Source organism: Nerophis ophidion, linkage group LG01 (assembly GCF_033978795.1).
Source record: "Nerophis ophidion isolate RoL-2023_Sa linkage group LG01, RoL_Noph_v1.0, whole genome shotgun sequence".
NCBI lineage: Eukaryota > Metazoa > Chordata > Actinopteri > Syngnathiformes > Syngnathidae > Nerophis > Nerophis ophidion.
In genome coordinates, this window is record NC_084611.1 from 35374144 (window position 1) to 35392797 (window position 18654).

Sequence of the window (18654 nt, forward strand, 5' to 3'; positions counted from 1 at the left end):
ATATACATAATATAGAAATTTACATCATGTGTTGCCTTTGATTTATAGAAGGCTTTTATTTATTTTGCAGCCCCAGACAGTGTTTTAGTCCAATATGATTCTTTCAGCAGTTTGGGTTGCCGACCCCTGATCTGGGGCTGTATAGCTCGGTTGTTAGACTGGCCGTGCCAGCGACTTGAGGGTTCCAGGTTCGATCCCCGTTTCCGCCATCCTAGTCACTGCCGTCGTGTCCTTGGTGGGCGAGAAACTTTACCCACCTGCTCCCAGTGCCACCCGCACTGGTTTAAATGTAACTTAGATATTGGGTTTCACTATGTAAAAGCGCTTTGAGTCACTTCACATCGCTTCACCACACATCTAGGTGCTGATACTGAATGTATTCCTTCTCTCAGATCGAGACGTCGGGTCAGACTTCCGTGTTGCGACTGTCCAACTTGTCGTCGTTGGACCATAACAGCAGGATCAGTTGCACGGCAGAGAACATAGTCGGCGAGCAGGAGTCCTCCATAGTGTTGGACATTCTATGTACGTTTTCGCCCTATGTGCTTGATCCAATTAGATCAAAGGATTCCAGGCAGAGTTGGAAAAGGACAAGCTTTCTTGTTTCACTTCTGGTGTTAACTTTTTTTTTTCCTTTTATCTCCTCAGTCCCTCCAAATATCACCAAGCTGAGTGACGCCATCCCCGACCACCACTGGTGTATTCCTTTTAGCGTCGCAGGTAAGATGAAAATTTGATGGTTGACTAAGCATCTTTAGAACTGTACGTCTTTTCAAAGGACAGTGCAATAGGAACTAGACTTGGAGGGATTCCAGAGTAGACCGTGACCTTGAATCGAATAACTTGGACCCCGACTTAAACAAGTTGAAAAACTTATTCAGGTGTTACCATTTAGTAGTCAAATGTATGGAATATGTACTGCACTGTGCAATCTACTAATACAAGTTTCATTCAATCAATCAATCAAACCACCTCTATAGCAGTTTAGATCTACTCTCCACCAGCATTCTGATGACTACTTTAAAAAAATAAATACATCATTTTTACTTCACTGAAAAAAAATGAAATTTAAGTTAAATTAAATATCTCAAATAAGGGTGATATTTGCTTATTTTCTGTCTGATAAGATAATTCTTCTCACTAAGCAGATTTCATGTTAGAGTGTTTTACTTGTTTTAAGGGTTTTGGTCCTAAATGATCTCAGTAAGATATTACAGCTTGTTGCTGAGATTGTATGACCTATATTGAGGAAAAAACATGCTTGTGTCATGTGTTTGTGATCATGTTCTGTTTGGTTATGTTCTGTTTTGTTTTTGACTCCATTAGTTCCTGTCATTGTGCACTCTTGTTTGTTTTTGTCACCATGACTACCAATTAGTTTGCACCTGTCATGTCACGCACCTGGTTCATTTTGACTCATGCACCTGTTAAATCACTGCACCTATTTGAGCCTGTCGTTGCCAGACAGTCAGCCTGGCGACTTCACCCTATATCACCTCCTACACATCCATGTTATCCATGCCGATGATCCATACTCTTTCTCGGTCCAAGTAAGTTTTTCATGCCGTAGTTTGTAAGTTTTGTTTTATGTTCATAGTTCTCGCTTTGTGCGAGTTTTTGTTTTCATTACCAAGTTTTTGTACCTCCTCTGAGAGCGCCTTTTGTTTATACCATTTGTTTTTGTAATACCTTTTGAGTGTTAAGATTAAAAGAGGCCCTTACCTTCACGTCGTGTCCGGTCCAACCGCTTTGCACCACGGGAAAACAAACCACACCATAGTCCACGCCTTGGCGGCTTGAAACTGTGTCATTTACACTCACAAGTATACAACTACTTTTTTAAAGTAATGTTTGTTTTAATATTTTTTTACTTATTACTTTTAACAATTTTTCTATTTGTTTTAAGTGTTTTGGTCCTAAATGATCTCAGTAAGATATTACAGCTTGTTGCTGAGATTTTATAACCTATATTGAGTAAAACATGCTTGAAACTAGAATATCAACTGTTGCAAAGCTGTGTCAGTAACAATCACAAATATAAAACTATTTTTTAAAAGTAATAATTTCTTCCTTCAAGCATGAAAAAAAAATCATATGATGCCGAGCGCATATCATTATGTCAAGATAATGGCACTAACATTTACTTAATTTAAGAATATTATTCAACATATTGAGCAAAAAGGTCTCATTTTTTTCTGCCAAGAAAAGTGCACTTGTTATTAGTGAGGCTATACTTATTTTAAGGTATTTTGGGGTTCATTAAGCTGGTTAGCTAAATGTACTTGTTTTAGAAAGTCTTGACTAGCCGAATTTTCTTGTTCTATTGGCAGATCATTTTGCTTAGTTCAAATTTTTATATTTTCTTTTTTTTTATTTGAACACTGACTTTTTGCAGTGTTGTTACTTTACCAAAAAAGTAATTTCATAACTAACGGTATTACTCTTTAATAAATGTAATTAATTACTAAAGATTGTTTTACTTAAAAACTAAAAACACAACTTAAAAATTAGATTACTCGTACAAGTTTGTTTCTTGTGTAACAATATATCAAGTTTTATTTGCTCAAATGAAACAAGTGTCGTCCTTACGCATAGCTCAGTCCTACATCCAGGTCCTGCCTATGGCGCTAAGCCTTCTGGGTAATGTAGTATACAAACATTTTATTTCTATTTTACATGGATTCATATATTTATTTAACCTTTATTTATCCAGGTTAGGACAATTAAAAGGAGATTTATATAAAGAGGCACCATTTACATGACGGAGATGTTGTAGTGTGATGATCGTCTCTCATTTGCCAACAAAAAAATACAGCTGTAGATATTGCTTAACAATTCATAAATGCCCTTAAAGTGTGGGGGTGAATGTGTTGCAACGTAAATGAATGCTTAAAACACTTCTCATGCGTAAAACAATAATGGAGAATATCGTCAACTTGTGGACGACAGAGCATATAGCGGACAATAAGGAAGCCTATGGGTGGTTTCTGCAATTATAACTACTATTATTAATTAAAATGCATTAAAATAGTACAGTCATTTTTGAGAATAAGGTCTGAGGATGTGCTTTTGCTGACATTTTTGTGTCTACTTTGAAGTCGGTATAAAACGAGTAAAACATTAACACATTACCTTTCAAATTTTGGGGGAAAAGGTGTGGTTTTTTTAAAAGTTAGGGTTACAAAGAACACTTAAAACGTCAATAACTAATCAGTAAAAGCACAAATAAATTCAATGTTAATGACAAGAAGCAAGCCTCAAAACAAAGCAACTTTCGGAAAAAGCTACCACGAATTCAGGTCTTTTAGTTCGCAACAATGGTAAACGGGTTATATAATTGTATAGCGCTTTTCTACCTTCAAGGTACACAAAGCACTTTGACACTATTTCTACATTCACCCATTCACACACACATTCACACACTGATGGCGGGAGCTCCACGACCCATCAGGAGCAAAGGTGAAGTGTCTTGCTCAAGGACACAACAGACGGTTGATAAAAGGTGGGGATCGAACCAGGAACCCTCAGATTGCTGGCACGGCCACTCAACCAACTGCGCCACGCCGTCCCCAACAATCACAAAAAAAGGCCTTGAAAGCCTTGAGGGACTGCTTTAGTAGCCAACAACAAATGTGAGTTGCAACGCAATTATGGTCCCACTCCTGGGTAGCTTCCGCATGAGAGGATGAGGGAGGGTTGATCATTTTGCAATGCTGTTTGCTGAAAATAATGGAAAGCGCCGCTCCACATAGCAACATGCGCTGTGGTCAAAGTTGGAATTGCCACAAAACACAGTTTTTAGATATTTAACACTCTACTGCCACGTGGCAGCTAAAGTCGATAGTGCACCCCGCTAAATCGTCACGTTACATGTCTCAGGTAAACCATGCTGAATCGGGCCATGTAAATCCACTTCCTACTGTAACTTCCGTGGGCCACAGAATAATCCGTTACATATAGAATTTTTTTTTTAGCAAGTTTACGCCGAAACTACCGTATTTGATAAAAGTGAGTACACCCCTCAAATTTCAGCAAGCATTTTGATGACGGTGTGTCTTGTCGAGGGACAATACTATACTTTAGAGCAGTGGTTCTCAAATGGTGGCACGCGTACCCCTGGGGGTACTTGAAGGTATGCCAAGGGGTACGTAAGATTTTTTTTCAATATTCTAAAAATAGCAACAATTCAAAAATCCTTTATAAATAAATGTATTTGAAAATAGCAACAATTCAGAAATACTTTATGAATATATTTATTGAATAATACTTCAACAAAATATGAATTTAAGTTCATAAACTGTGAAAATAAATGTATCAATGCAATATTCAGTGTTGACAACTAGATTTTTTGTGGACATGTTTCATAAATATTGATGTTAAGGATTTCTTTTTTTGTGAAGAAATGTTTAGAATTAAGTTGATGAATCCAGATGGATCTCTATTACAATCCCCAAAGAGGGCACTTTAAGTTGATGACTACTTCTATGTGTAGAAATCCTCATTTATAATTGAATCACTTGTTTATTTTTCAACAAGTTTTTTAGTTATTTTTATATATTTTTTTCCAAATAGTTCAAGAAAGACCACTACAAATGAGCAATATTTTGCACTGTTATACAATTTAATAAACCAGAAACTGATGACATAGTGCTGTATTTTACTTCTTTATCTCTTTTTTTCAACCAAAAATGCTTTGCTCTGATTAGGGGGTACTTGAATTAAAAAAATTTTCACAGGGGGTACATCCCAAAAAAAAGGTTGAGAACCACTGCTTCAGAGTAGTCTATGTACAGCTAGTCGCGCTGTATAACTCACTAGCCACTAAAAATGGGTTGACACGTTGTTGTTGAAATATTTGGGAACTCAAGTGAGTATCAGGGTGAAAGTATTTTGCGTACAAGTCAAACATAGTGGCGTTGTCTTTGTCTGAGGCTGCATGAGTGCTGCTGGCACCTGGGGAGCCGAGGTTCATTGGAAGGAAATATGGATTCCAACATGTATTCATTCATGTTCTGTTCGCATTGGGGTTAAGTGGGGCAGTGACCAATCAGATCCAGCTAATGAAACTCAGGTTTAAGCTTGCTGTTTGTACGGCATTAATGTTCATTACTGCCACCTAGGGCTAGGCGATATATCGATGTACTCGATATATCGCGGGTTTGTTTCTGTGCGATATAGAAAATGACTGTATCGTGATATTCGAGTATATGTTCTCACACATTTTGCTTTTAGCTGTTGGCATTATACTATAGGCTCTTCCCACTCTTTCCTGTCTCACCTTCTCACAGGCAGCAAGTGCACCTTCTTACGTACGTCACATACGCAGAGATGTGGCAGCATGGGTAACGTTAGCTGTGATGCTAGCGGCGCCGTGCGAGTGGTAATACGAGGGAAAGAAAGTGTGAATCTGGTAACAAATGAAGGAAGAATTAATTCCCGAGAAAAACAGTAGTGGTTTGGCTTCAAGTGGGAATATGTTGAACATCCATCCATCCATCCATCATCTTCCGCTTATCCGAGGTCGGGTCGCGGGGGCAACAGCCTAAGCAGGGAAACCCAGACTTCCCTCTCCCCAGCCACTTCGTCTAGCTCTTCCCGGGGGATCCCGAGGCGTTCCCAGGCCAGCCGGGAGACATAGTCTTCCCAACGTGTCCTGGGTCTTCCCCGTGGCCTCCTACCAGTTGGACGTGCCCTAAACACCTCCCTAGGGAGGCGTTCGGGTGGCATCCTGACCAGATGCCCGAACCACCTCATCTGGCTCCTCTCGATGTGAAGGAGCAGCGGCTTTACTTTGAGTTCCTCCCGGATGGCAGAGCTTCTCACCCTATCTCTAAGGGAGAGCCCCGCCACACGGCGGAGGAAACTCATTTCGGCCGCTTGTACCCGTGATCTTATCCTTTCGGTCATGACCCAAAGCTCATGACCATAGGTGAGGATGGGAACGTAGATCGACCGGTAAATTGAGAGCTTTGCCTTCCGGCTCAGCTCCTTCTTCACCACAACGGACCGGTGCAACGTCCGCATTACTGAAGACGCCGCACCGCACCAGACAACCATAATTTGTCAAGTGTGGGGAAAAAGCGTTGCTACAAAAAGTTGCATTACTGCTAACATGTAGCATCATTTGAAAAGTCACCTGCTAGAGAATGAAGAGTGAATACTCCGCATGTCAACATTGTAATTCAGTGCTACACGCCCACACCATCAAAATGCCGAGGCAAACATTTCCACATCAACACCGTATGAAAAAAATAGTCAACAACAAAAGGAGATAATGTCCGCAGTAACCTACCACAAAGTGAAGGACGAACACTATTTGATTTCCTATTATCCAGCTCATTTTCATTTGACAGTTATTGAAAAATCTTGTGTGACATCATGCACAAAAGTGCACTTTAGTTGTTTGAAACTATTGTAGTGGCGTTCTGTACAAAAAGTGCACTTTGATTTAGTGTCGTTTTGATATGTCTTTTTAGTGACATCATGCACAAAAATGCACTTACAGCTTGTTTTATAATGTCTCTGACAATCTTGCACTTTCTGTTTTGGAAATTACATGAATGTTTGTGCCACTGCTTAATGACTGTTTAATAAATACAGTTTTGGTCAATTGACTTAGTTGTATGAAAGTTTAAAATGAGCACATATTAATGCAGTCTGCGATGAGGTGGCAACTTGTCCAGGGTGTAAACTGCCTTGTGCCCGATTGTAGCTGAGATAGGCACCAGCGCCCCCTGCGACCCCAAAGTGAATAAGCGGTAGAAAATGGATGGATGGATGGATATTAATGCAGTATGAACAAGAATGTTTTAATGTAGACACATAGAATCATCATACTGCTGTGATTATATGCATCAAGTGTTCATTCAAGGCTAAGGTAAAATATCGAGAATATACATATATATATATATATATATATATATATATATATATATATATATATATATATATATGTATATATATATATATATTGTGTATCGTGATATGGCCTAAAAATATTGAGATTTAAAAAAAAAAGCCATATCGCCCAGCCTTACTGCCACTTATAGGACTGGAGAGGAACTTCTTTGCCCAACATATACTATATGACAGTGGTCCCCAACCACCGGGCTCGATTGGTACCGGGACGCAGAATAATTTTTAATTAATTTTTATTTTTTTTAATTTTATTTATTTTTTTAAATTTTATCAAATCAACATTAAAAACACAAGATACATTTAAAATTAGTGCACCAACCCAAAAAACCTCCCTTTTCCATGACAAAAAATAAATCAATCAATCAATATATCAATCAATCAATCAATGATTATTTATATAGCCCTAAATCACTAATGTCTCAAAGGGCTGCACAAACCACAACACAAACCACAATGACATCCTCGGTAGAGCCCACATAAGGGCAAGGAAAACTCACCCCAGTGGGACGTCGATGACAATGATGACTATGAGAAACCTTGGAGAGGACCGCATATGTGGGCAACCCCCCCGCCCCCCTCTAGGGGAAGCGAAAGCAATGGATGTCGAGCGGGTCCAACATAATACTGTGAAAGTTCAATCCATAGTGGATCCAACACAACCGTGAGAGTCCAGTCCAAAGTGGATCCAACACAGCAGAGAGAGTCCCATCCACAGTGGAGCCAGCAGGAAACCACCACAAGCGGAGGCGGATCAGCAGTGCAGAGATGTCCCCAACCAATACACAGGCGAGCGGTCCATCCGCTTAAATAAAAAACTAATTAAAAAAAAATGAATCCCCCCCCCCCCCCCCCCTACCGGGCCGCGGGACAAATGATCAAGCGTTGACCGGTCCGCAGCTACAAAAAGGTTGGGGACTACTGCTATATGACATGTTGGGCAAACGGATTTCCCTGTTGGTATTTTCTGTGCAAGGTTACGTTTCTCGATGCGAGACTGAGAGTCTTTCATGTATGTCCCAGGCAACCCGGAACCTGAGATCCAGTGGTTTCATAATGACAAGGCAGTGACTGAGAACAAGTTCATCAAGACCCGGATCCACGACGTCACCGAGCGAGAGTATCACGGTTGTCTGCAGCTGGACAGTCCCACGCACCTCAACAACGGCCTCTACACGCTTGTGGCCAAAAACAAATACGGAACGGACCAGAAGCGCCTAGAGGCCCACTTCATGCGCAGACCCTGGGACGGTGAGGAGTCACTCTTTACAGGTCAATATGGCACACGATGTCACACAATTCTGCACAAATCAAACGTGTTCTTGTTGTTTTTGCCAGTAAGCGTTCAGGGAATTTAAAGACAAACTATACAAATACATTTTTTTGTATCTGTTATTGTTTTGTGTGAAGGAACGGAGAAAGAATCCTACTACTACGGTGAGTAAATTCTACGTCCTTTGATTAAATATCAACGTCTGCCAGTGCATAGGAGTATCAGGCCACACAAAAACCCAACATAAATAACACTACATAGAGCATGGATGTCAAAATGTTGTGCGAAACAACATTTTAGTAATTGAATGTGGTTAGAAAATGGAAAGAAAAAAGATAAGAAAAAAAATTGTGAGTAATTACAATTTGTTATTTTAATTACAAAATGTATTATTTTAGGAAAATAGTTCGGCAAGAATAAAGTTGTAATGTTTTAAGAATAAAACTAATATCTCTCTAGAATATTTTACATGAATATGGTTGTAATATTTTGACCAAAATGTTTAATTTTACGTTGATAAAAATGTAAAATAGGAGGAAAAAAAAGTTTTTCTAGCCCATATTAGGAAAAAGAGTTACTTAGTATTAAAGTGTTATTAATGTTATAAGAAAAATCATAAAAATACAATTTTATGGGGTGGAAAAAAAAAAGAGGTAATTTCTCCCCACCCCAGTTGTTTAAAGACTTTTTACAATTACGTTGTAACATTATGAGAAAAAAACAAAAAATTGGAGAAAATTATGAGAAAATTTTTTTTTTTTTAATGACAACACGTAATTTTAAGAAAATAGTTTGACAAGAATAAATTTGTAATGTTTTAAGAAAAAAAAATCGAATATTTTACATGAATCTGTGTGTTGGCCCTGTGATGAGGTGTTTACTTGTCCAGGGTGTACCACGCCTTTCGCCCGATTGTAGCTGAGATAGGCACTAGCACCCTCCGCCACCCCGAAGGGAATAAGCGGTAGAAAATGGAAGGATGGATGAATGGATGGTTGTAATATTTTGACACAAATGTTTAATTTTACGATGATAAAAATGTAAAATACAAGGAAAAAAATAGTTTTTCCTGCCCATATTAGGAAAATGTTTTATTTAGTATTAGAGTGTTACTAATATTATAAGAAAAATCATAAAAATAACATTTTATTGGGTGGAAAAAAAAAAGAGGTGATTTCTCCCCCCCCCCAAATTTTTTAAAGACTTTTTACAATTAAGTTGTAACATTATGAGAAAAAAACAAAACATTTGAGAAAATTATGAGAAAAAAAAGTTATTTAATGACAACATGTAATTTTAAGAAAATAGTTTGACAAGAAGAAATTTGTAATGTTTTAAGAAAAAAACTAGAATATTTTACATGAATAACTCTGTTGGCCCTGCGATGAGGTTGCGAATTGTCCAGGGTGTACCACGCCTTCCGCCCGATTGTAGCTGAGCTAGGCACAGGCACCCCCCTGCCACCCCGAAGGGAATAAGCGGTAGAAAATGGATGTATGGAGAGTGTTATTAATATTATAAGAAAAATCATAAAAATAACATTAAATGGGGTGTAAAAAAAAGAGAGGTGATTTCTCCCCCCCCCAAATTTTTTAAAGACTTTTTACAATTAAGTTGTAACATTATGAGAAAAAAACTAAAAATTGGAGAAAATTATGAGAAAAAATAAATGTTATTTTAATGTTAACATCTAATTTTAAGAAAATAGTTTGACAAGAATAAATTTGTAATGTTTTAAGAAAAAAAATAGAATATTTGACATGAATATGTGTGTTGGCCCTGCGATTAGGAGCGACTTGTCCAGGGTGTACCACGCCTTCCGCCCGATTGTAGCTGAGATAGGCACAGGCACCCCCCTGCCACCCCGAAGGGAATAAGCGGTAGAAAATGGATGTGTGGATAGTGTTATTAATATTATAAGAAAAAGCATAAAAATAACATTAAATGGGGTGTAAAAAAAAGAGAGGTGATTCCCCCCCCCCCCCCCCCCCCCCCCCCCAAATGTTTTAAAGACTTTTTACAATTAAGTTGTAACATTATGAGAAAAAAACAAAAAATTGGAGAAAATTATGAGAAAAAATAAATGTTATTTTAAGGTTAACATCTAATTTTAAGAAAATAGTTTGACAAGAATAAATTTGTAATGTTTTAAGAAAAAAACTAGAATATTTGATATGAATATGTGTGTTGGCCCTGCGATGAGGTGACGACTTGTCCAGGTTGTACCATGCCTTCCGCCCGATTGTAGCTGAGATAGGCTCCAGCACCCCCCGCCACCCCAAAGGGAATAAGCGGTAGAAAAAGGAAGGATGGATGAATGGATGGTTGTAATATTTTGACACAAATGTTTAATTTTACGATGATAAAAATGTAAAATACAAGGGAAACAATTGTTTTTCCTGCCCATATTAGGAAACAAAGTTATTTAGTATTAGAGTGTTGTTAATATTATAAGAAAAATCATAAAAATTACATTTTATGGGGTGGAAAAAAAAGATATAATTTCTCCCCCCCTCCAAATTTTTTTTAAAGACTTTTTACAATTAAGTTGTAACATTATGAGAAAAAAACAAAAAAATTGAGAAAATTATGCGAAAAAAAATGTTATTTAATGTCAACATGTAATTTTAAGAAAATAGTTTGAGAAGAATAAATTTGTAATATTTTAGGAAAAAAAATAGAATATTTTACATGAATATGTGTGTTGGCCCTGCGATGAGGTGGCGACTTGTCCAGGGTATACAAAGTCCTTCCGCCATATTGTGGCTGAGATAGGCACTAGCACCCCCCGCCACCCCAAAGGGAATAAGCGGTAGGAAATGGATGGATGATAAAAATGTAAAATACAAGGAAAAAAAAATGTTTTGGGGCCATATCAGGAAAAAAAAGTTATTTCGTATTAAAGTGTTATTAATATTATAAGAACAATTATAAAAATAACACTTTATGGGGTGGAAAAAAAAGAGGTCATTTCTCCCACCCTCAAATTTTTTTACAGACTTTTTACAAGAATTAAGTTGTAACATTATGAGAAAAAACATGTAATTTTACAAAATTGTAATATTATGAGAATTTGTTATTCCAACAATTAAAATAAACATTCTGAGAAAATAATTATTTACAGGGTATTAAAGAATAAAATAATAATCTAAGGGAAAAAAAACGGCAATTTTACTTGAAAAAAGTTATAGAATTAGATTTTTAAGTGAAAAATATGACTTGTTAAAACTTTAACCTTGTTATTTCATAATAGGACAACTTTTCCTTGAAATCCTTGTCTTTTTTCCTCAAAGTTACTTATTCATTAAGAACAAAAGTTCTAATTTATTCTTGCTGTTTTACACCTTTTATCCGTTTTTTTTACGTTTTTAAAAGTGCAAAAAAATATATAAATATATTTTCTAGAGATGTCCGATAATGGCTTTTTGCCAATGTCCGATATTCTGATATTGTCCAACTCTTAATTACCGATTCCGGTTGATATCGGAACACAATATTATGCCCAATTTTGTTGTGATGCCTCGCGGGATGCATTAAACAACGTAACAAAGTTTTCCAAAATAGATTATCTCAAGTTATAGAAAAAAATGCCAACATGGCACTGCCATATTTATTATTGAAGTCACAAAGTGCATTATTTTTTTTTAACATGCCTCAAAACAGCAACTTGGAATTTGGGACATGCTCTCGCTGAGAGAGCATGAGGAGGTTTAGGTGGGCGGGGTTTGTGGGTAGGGGGTAGCGGGTGGTGTATATTGTATCGTCCCAGAAGAGTTAGTGCTGCAAGGGATTCTGGGTATTTGTTCTGTTATGTTTATGTAGTGCTACGGTGCTGATGTCCTCCCGCAAGGTGTTTGTCATTCTTGTTTGGTGTGCCGCATATTTGTAACTGTGTTAAAGTTGTTTGTACGGCAACCCACTTGTGTGTGAAAAGCCGTAAATATTATGTGATTGGGCCGGGACGCAAAGCACTGTGTACTTCTCCCTACGCCCATGTACCACTCCGTACAGCGGCGTTTTAGAAAAGTCATAAATTTTGCTTTTCGAAACCCATACCGATAATTTCCGATATTACATTTTCAAGCATTTATCGATAATAAATGTTATTGGACATCTCTAGTCTTTTCGTACAGTACAATATTTGCTGTCCATGTTTAAATGTCTAATGTTCGTCTTCATCAGGAATTGCAAGTTAGAACGCCTCTCACCCTGTTTTTGTCTCACGCGTTGCATGTTTACACCTTCTTGCAGCTGGGATTACACCAGCCTTTCCTGCATAATTGTCCAACCCCGATGTTGTTGTGTTTGCATGCCAGTACAAGGTGGCGTTGTGTTTCTGTGGGTCAGTTCATTTATGGAGCTCAGACATTATGCATGACAGTGCTATGATTTGTAAGATGCATGTCGAAGAAAAATGTTGACTTTTTTGCAGTCTAATTTGTCTTTCTCTCTCTCTTTCTCTCTCGCCGCTTGTTAACATCACCTTCTTGGCTGCAGACTCCCCCATAGGTACCGCTATTATGTTTTTTCCAGTTAAGCTTTATTAGTAGACTGAACACTTTGTTTTGCCTTAAGATTATAATGTTCGATTGATTTAAAAATATGATAATAGTTTAATTTCCTTTGCACATGCTTAATTAAATCACATTAAAAGAACATCACATGATTACTGTTGCACAATTCAGTATGTCTGAAAAGGAGCAGGAAAATGTTATAGTTGGTTCACTTCCTGTGTTAAAAAGTCACCGTATTTCAAAAGGGAGAGAAAATAATTGATAATGTCCAGCAATATGATTAGAATTTTTTGATTTGATTTTTATTAAGGATCTCCATTAGCATTAACTAGTCTTCCTCGTGTCCACAAACTCAATACAATTACAAGTAAAAACATATATTTATAACTACACAACTACAGAAACAAATAAAAGCATCAATAAGAAACAAGCCAACAATTTACAGTCACAGAATAATAAGTACCATATAAATATAACGACACAATACAAAACCAAACATAATCATCAATAAGGAAACTAATTTACAGATTCAGATAAAATATTACCGCATTTGTCGGATTATAAGTCGCTCCAGAGTATACATCGCACCGGCTGAAAATGCATAATAAAGAAGAAACAAAACATATAAGTTGCACTGGAGTATAAGTCGCATTTTTGGGGGAAATTTATTAGATAAAATCCAACACCAAGAATAGACATTTGAAAGGCAATTTAAAATAAATAAAGAATAGTGAACAACAGGCTGAATAAGTGTACGTTACATGGCGCATAAATAACCAACTGAGAAGGTGCCTGGTATGTTAACGTAACATATTATGGTAAGAGTCATTCAAATAACTATAACATATAGAACATGCTATACCTTTACCAAACAATCTGTCACTCCTAATCGCTAAAGCCCATGAAATCTTCTTCCTCGATGTCGCTTCTAAACAACTCTGCCAACTCCAAAGGTATGCGCAGCTTCCTCTTGTCCTTTTCTGCTGCATATTTCACCACGTCCAGCTTGTAATCTGCAGTACATGATTTCCTTTTCGGTGCCATTTTTGTTCAGCCCTTCTCAGTTTTTATAAGTTACCGCCAACGTTGAAATGATCCATTTTATTAGCTACGCCAGTGGCATATAGCATATAGCAGTTAGCATTCCATGACCCACAATGCACTTCTGCCATGACCCTCCCCCGCCGAATTCTTATTGGTTGACGTGTGTGTGACGATTGCTGACATTTTCTTTGTCTCTTTCGCAAATGAGATAAATAATATTATTTAATATTTTATGGTAATGTGTTAATAATTTCACACATAAGTCGCTCCGGAGTATATGTCGCACCCCCGGCCAAACTATGAAAAAAACTGCGACTAATAGTCCGAAAAATACGGTACTTTACTTTTAAAAACCTATTAACTCTTCTGCTCCAATAAGGAGATAGCTTATGCAATGATTATTGTGTTTAAAATTGTTTAAAAAAAAAAAAGAAATACATGTAATGAAATATATTTGAATTAATAAAATATAAAATAAAATCTAATACGTACATTTTTAAAATGTCTGTAGGTTTCCCGTGTTGTCGAGGTACAGTGCATCTATGCATTATTTTTTTAGGGCTGAAGCTATCGAATATTTTAGTCGAGTGTTCTATCGACTTATTTGTTACAACACATTTTGTAGCCTAATGCATATATATATATATATATATATATATATATATATATATATATATATATATGTAGTTTAAATAAAGAAAAATGTTTCTGCTTGCCATAACCCTCATAATTTTTGTCTAATGAATGCACGTCAACATTGCACTTTCAATATGTGTTCATTATTAATAATGATTAAAAACAACAATATCTATTATTTGCTACCAAAATGATCACGGCACCTACACACCACGGTTCTCATGTCCATGTATTTAAAGTTCCCAGCACTCTAGATTTTTTAAAATTGTTATTAATTACACTCATTAAACGATTAATCCAAGCAACAGAATATAAATACATTTTTTTTAAATTTTATCAATCCATTAAATTGAGTAATTGTAGCAGTATAGCTCGGTTGGTAAAGTGGCCACACAAAAACCCAACATAGATAACACTAGATAAAGCATGGAGTCAAAATATCGTATGAAACAACTTTTTTGTCATTTTAGTAATTGTATATGGTTTGAAAATGGAGAAGGAAAGGTTAAAAAAAGATAAGAAAAAAATTGCGAGTAACTACAATTTGTTATTTTAATTACAAATCGTAATTTTAAGAAAATAGTTTGACAAGAATAAAGTTGTAATGTTTTAAGAAAAAAACTAGTATGTTACTAGAATATTTTACATGAATATGGTTGTAATATTTTGACAAAAATGTTTAATATTACGATGATAAAAATGTAAAATAGAATGGAAAAAAAGGTTTTGTAGCTCATATTAGGAAAAAAAATGTTATTTAGTAATAAAGTGTTATCAATTGTTATTAATTACACTCATTAAACAATTAATCCAAACAACACAATATAAATATATTTTTTTAAATTGTATTAATAGATATAATTGAGTAATCATGGCAGTATAGCTCGGTTGGTAGAGTGGCCGTGCCAGCAACTTGAGGGTTCCAGGTTCGATCCCTGCTTCCGCCATCCTAGTCACTGCCGTTGTGTCCTTGGGCAAGACACTTTACCCACCTGCTCCCAGTGTCACCCACACTGGTTTAAATGTAAGAATTAGATATTGGGTTTCACTATGTAAAGCGCTTTGAGTCACTAGAGAAAAAGCGCTATACAAAATATAATTCACTTCACTTCTGCCATCCTATTTACTGCCGCCGTGTCCTTGGGCAAGACACTTTACCCACCTTCTCCCAGTGCCACCCACACTGGTTTAAATGTAACTTAGATATTGGGTTTCACTATGTAAAAGCGCTTTGAGTCACTAGAGAAAAGCGCTATATAAATATAATTCACTTCAGATAATGTTTGTAAATGTATACATCGCATACTGCATGCGTCTTTATGACTCCCTATTTGTTTCTGCATCCACAGATGGGCCGACTGCAGACCCACCGGAGGACACAGTCGCTGTAAGTCCCCATGTCCGTTTCCTTCCCCCACGACCTCCATCAATTTGCAGCGGACATAATCAACATTCAGTTCAGCCCGTCCACTTGACAAAAAGAAAGATTTTATCCGTGAAGCTCTCGCCTTGTCTGCGGCTGATGTGACTTCAATGGCGTTTTTTATCACGTCCTCGCAGGTGTACGTTGTGGTGGGCATTGCTGCCGTCGCTTTCTCCGGTATCCTGCTCATGTTGGTGATCCTCAAGTTTGGCGGGAACTCCAAGTTCGGCATCAAAGGTAAGAGTGCGCTCGAGACGAAAGGATGAAATCATTTCACCCGGGATTATAGGGATGGATTCATGAAGACGGAATCTTTCCACTGTTTGACACTCCGGTGGACAGTGGAACCTCTTAAGTTTAATGAGCACGAATATGAAAAATTCAGTTTGAATATATGCCTTTAAAGTTGCGCAAATCATTTTCATAAACATTAAAATAGAATAAAAATGACTTTATTGTCATTATATTTGCATATAACGAGATTAAGGATTCCAATTTAAGGTGCGGTAGTGGGAACAAATATAGGATAAAAATAAATTACACAAGAGGTGTCATTATCCGTTTTGGACTCTTTTAGTTCCTGTTTGACACCTCCGGAGTTTGGGTTGGCTGCATACTTGCCAACCCTCCCGGATTTTCCGGGAGACTCCCGAATTCCAGCGCCTCTTCCAAAAACCTCCCGGGACAAATTTTCTCCCGAAAATCTCCCGGAATTCAGGCGGACCTGAGTGAGGACAGCCTGTTTTCACGTCCGCTTTCCCACAATATAAACAGCGTGCCTGCCCAATGACGTTATAACTGTAGAATGATCGAGGGCGAGTTCTTGGTTTCTTATGTGGGTTTATTGTTAGGCAGTTGCATTAACGTCCTCCCAGCGCGGTAACAACACACAACCATGGCAGTCCCGTTTTCGTCTACCGTAAAGCAGTTTGTCTGCCGTAAACAGCAATGTTGTGACACTCTTAAACAGGACAATACTGTCATCTACTGTACATGCATATGGTTAAAAAAATAGTGACAGAGAATAGAACGAGGATGGACAATTCTACCCTTAACTCAACATTGAGTAGATGGGTATTATGTGTGTGTATATGTGTAAATAAATGAACACTGAAATTTAAGTATTTCTTTTATATATATATATATATATATATATATATATATATATATATATATATATATATATATATATATATATATGAAATACTTGACTCTTAACCACGCCCTCAACCATGCCACGCCCCAAACCCCGCCCACGGCACCCCCCACGTCCCGAAATCAGAGGTCTCAAGGTTGGCAAGTATGGTTGGTTGCCATGGCAGCTTATTGTTTCCACCTGCCTCTGATTAGACACAGGTGAGCGTCCCGAACACCAGAGATTGTATCCAGTAACAAGCGTTTCCGCATTCAACTCAACGTGTCATTATCTAAACCTATACTACTCCACTTCCACTACACAGCCTAAGTCAATTTCAGACGGTTACTAATAAATAGGTTTGTGTTTTTCCTACCATTGATCTTTTGAGTAATTTCACTTGATAAAGCCTCTTCAAACATTCTGTCACGTTCGGTGCGCATTGCGATGCGCGGAGGTGTCAACTCAAGATGCATGGGACCAGACAAGCAAGTTAGCAGGTAGGAGCTGGATTTAATTTATAAAATGACAAAAGAACACTGATGCATAGACAAAAGAAAGCGCGTGCAACGCACGGAGAGCTAGGCTAACACTAGCACTGGGTAAAAGTCCAAAAGCTGCGCGTGTCATGCGCCCAAAAGCTAAGGTGGAACTTAGCAAGCCAAAAACAGGACCAGATAAGCGAACGTGCATGTTGCATAAAGCAAGTGAAGAACTCAGACCGAACAAAGGGAGGAGGCAGGTATAAATGCAGAAACGGTAATCAAAAACATGTGTGCGCCAGGCGTCAGTGCAGGTGGAACAAATGAAGTCGCTATGGTGATGAATACAAACAAGGAAGTGCTCAAATACTGGGATCGTCAGAGTCCAAAACGTGATCAAACATACAAAAAAGTAAACAACAAACGATCCATGAAGTGGATTGTAACACATTCCCCCATAAAAAAATATAAATAATGAAAGTATGTGTGATTAGTGCTAATATTGTATCGGCTCAATATCGTTATCGACCAATGCATAAGTCAATTTCAGACGGTTACTAATAAATAGGTTTGTGTTTTTCCTACCAATGATCTCTTCAGTAATTTCACTTCATAAAGCCTCTTCTAGGCTTCACGGTGGAAGAGGGGTTAGTGCGTCTGCCTCACAATACGAAGGTCCTGAGTAGTCACGGTTCAATCCCGGGCTCGGGATCTTTCTGTGTGGAGTTTGCATGTTCTCCCTGTGAATGCGTAGGTTCCCTCCGGGTACTCCGGCTTACTTCCACTTCCAAAGACATGCACCTGGGAATAGGTTGATTGGCAACACTAAATTGGCCCTAATGTGTGAATGTTGTCTGTCTATCTGTGTTGGCTCTGCGATGAGGTGGCGACTTGTCCAGGGTGTACCTGCCTTCCGTCCGATGTACCTGAGATAGGCACCAGCGCCCCCCGCGACCCCAAAGGGAATAAGCGGTAGAAATTGGATGGATGAATGGAATGGATGGAATGCCTCTTCTAACATTCCCCCATAAAAAAAATATAAATAATGAAAGTATGTGTGATTAGTGCTAATATTGTATCGGCTCAATATCATTATCGGCCAATTCTCAAGACTCTAATATCGGAAGTTTAATATGTTCATTTATGTTTTCATATTAACACTTAACTAATTTCTACACTTCTACAAGAATGTTGCCAGCCTGTAGTGTACACATAATGCAGGTTCTATCATA

At 37.6% G+C, this 18654-nt stretch overlaps 1 protein-coding gene across 6 annotated transcripts in view; it reads left to right on the plus strand.

Annotated features, from left to right (window-relative positions):
- The window catches only part of ntrk2a (neurotrophic tyrosine kinase, receptor, type 2a), a 234727-nt gene that overhangs the window by 35677 nt on the left and 180396 nt on the right, over positions 1-18654 (plus strand). For 3 of the 6 annotated variants that reach the window (XM_061901553.1, XM_061901563.1, XM_061901580.1), the window contains exons 7-13: positions 393-525; positions 649-720; positions 7939-8187; positions 8326-8352; positions 12686-12697; positions 15732-15769; positions 15943-16042. In XM_061901553.1, coding sequence (XP_061757537.1) covers positions 393-525; positions 649-720; positions 7939-8187; positions 8326-8352; positions 12686-12697; positions 15732-15769; positions 15943-16042 — 631 coding nt within the window. The remainder of the gene's footprint in view (positions 1-392; positions 526-648; positions 721-7938; positions 8188-8325; positions 8353-12685; positions 12698-15731; positions 15770-15942; positions 16043-18654) is intronic. The other 3 variants (XM_061901590.1, XM_061901571.1, XM_061901600.1) reach the window with 3 other exon arrangements.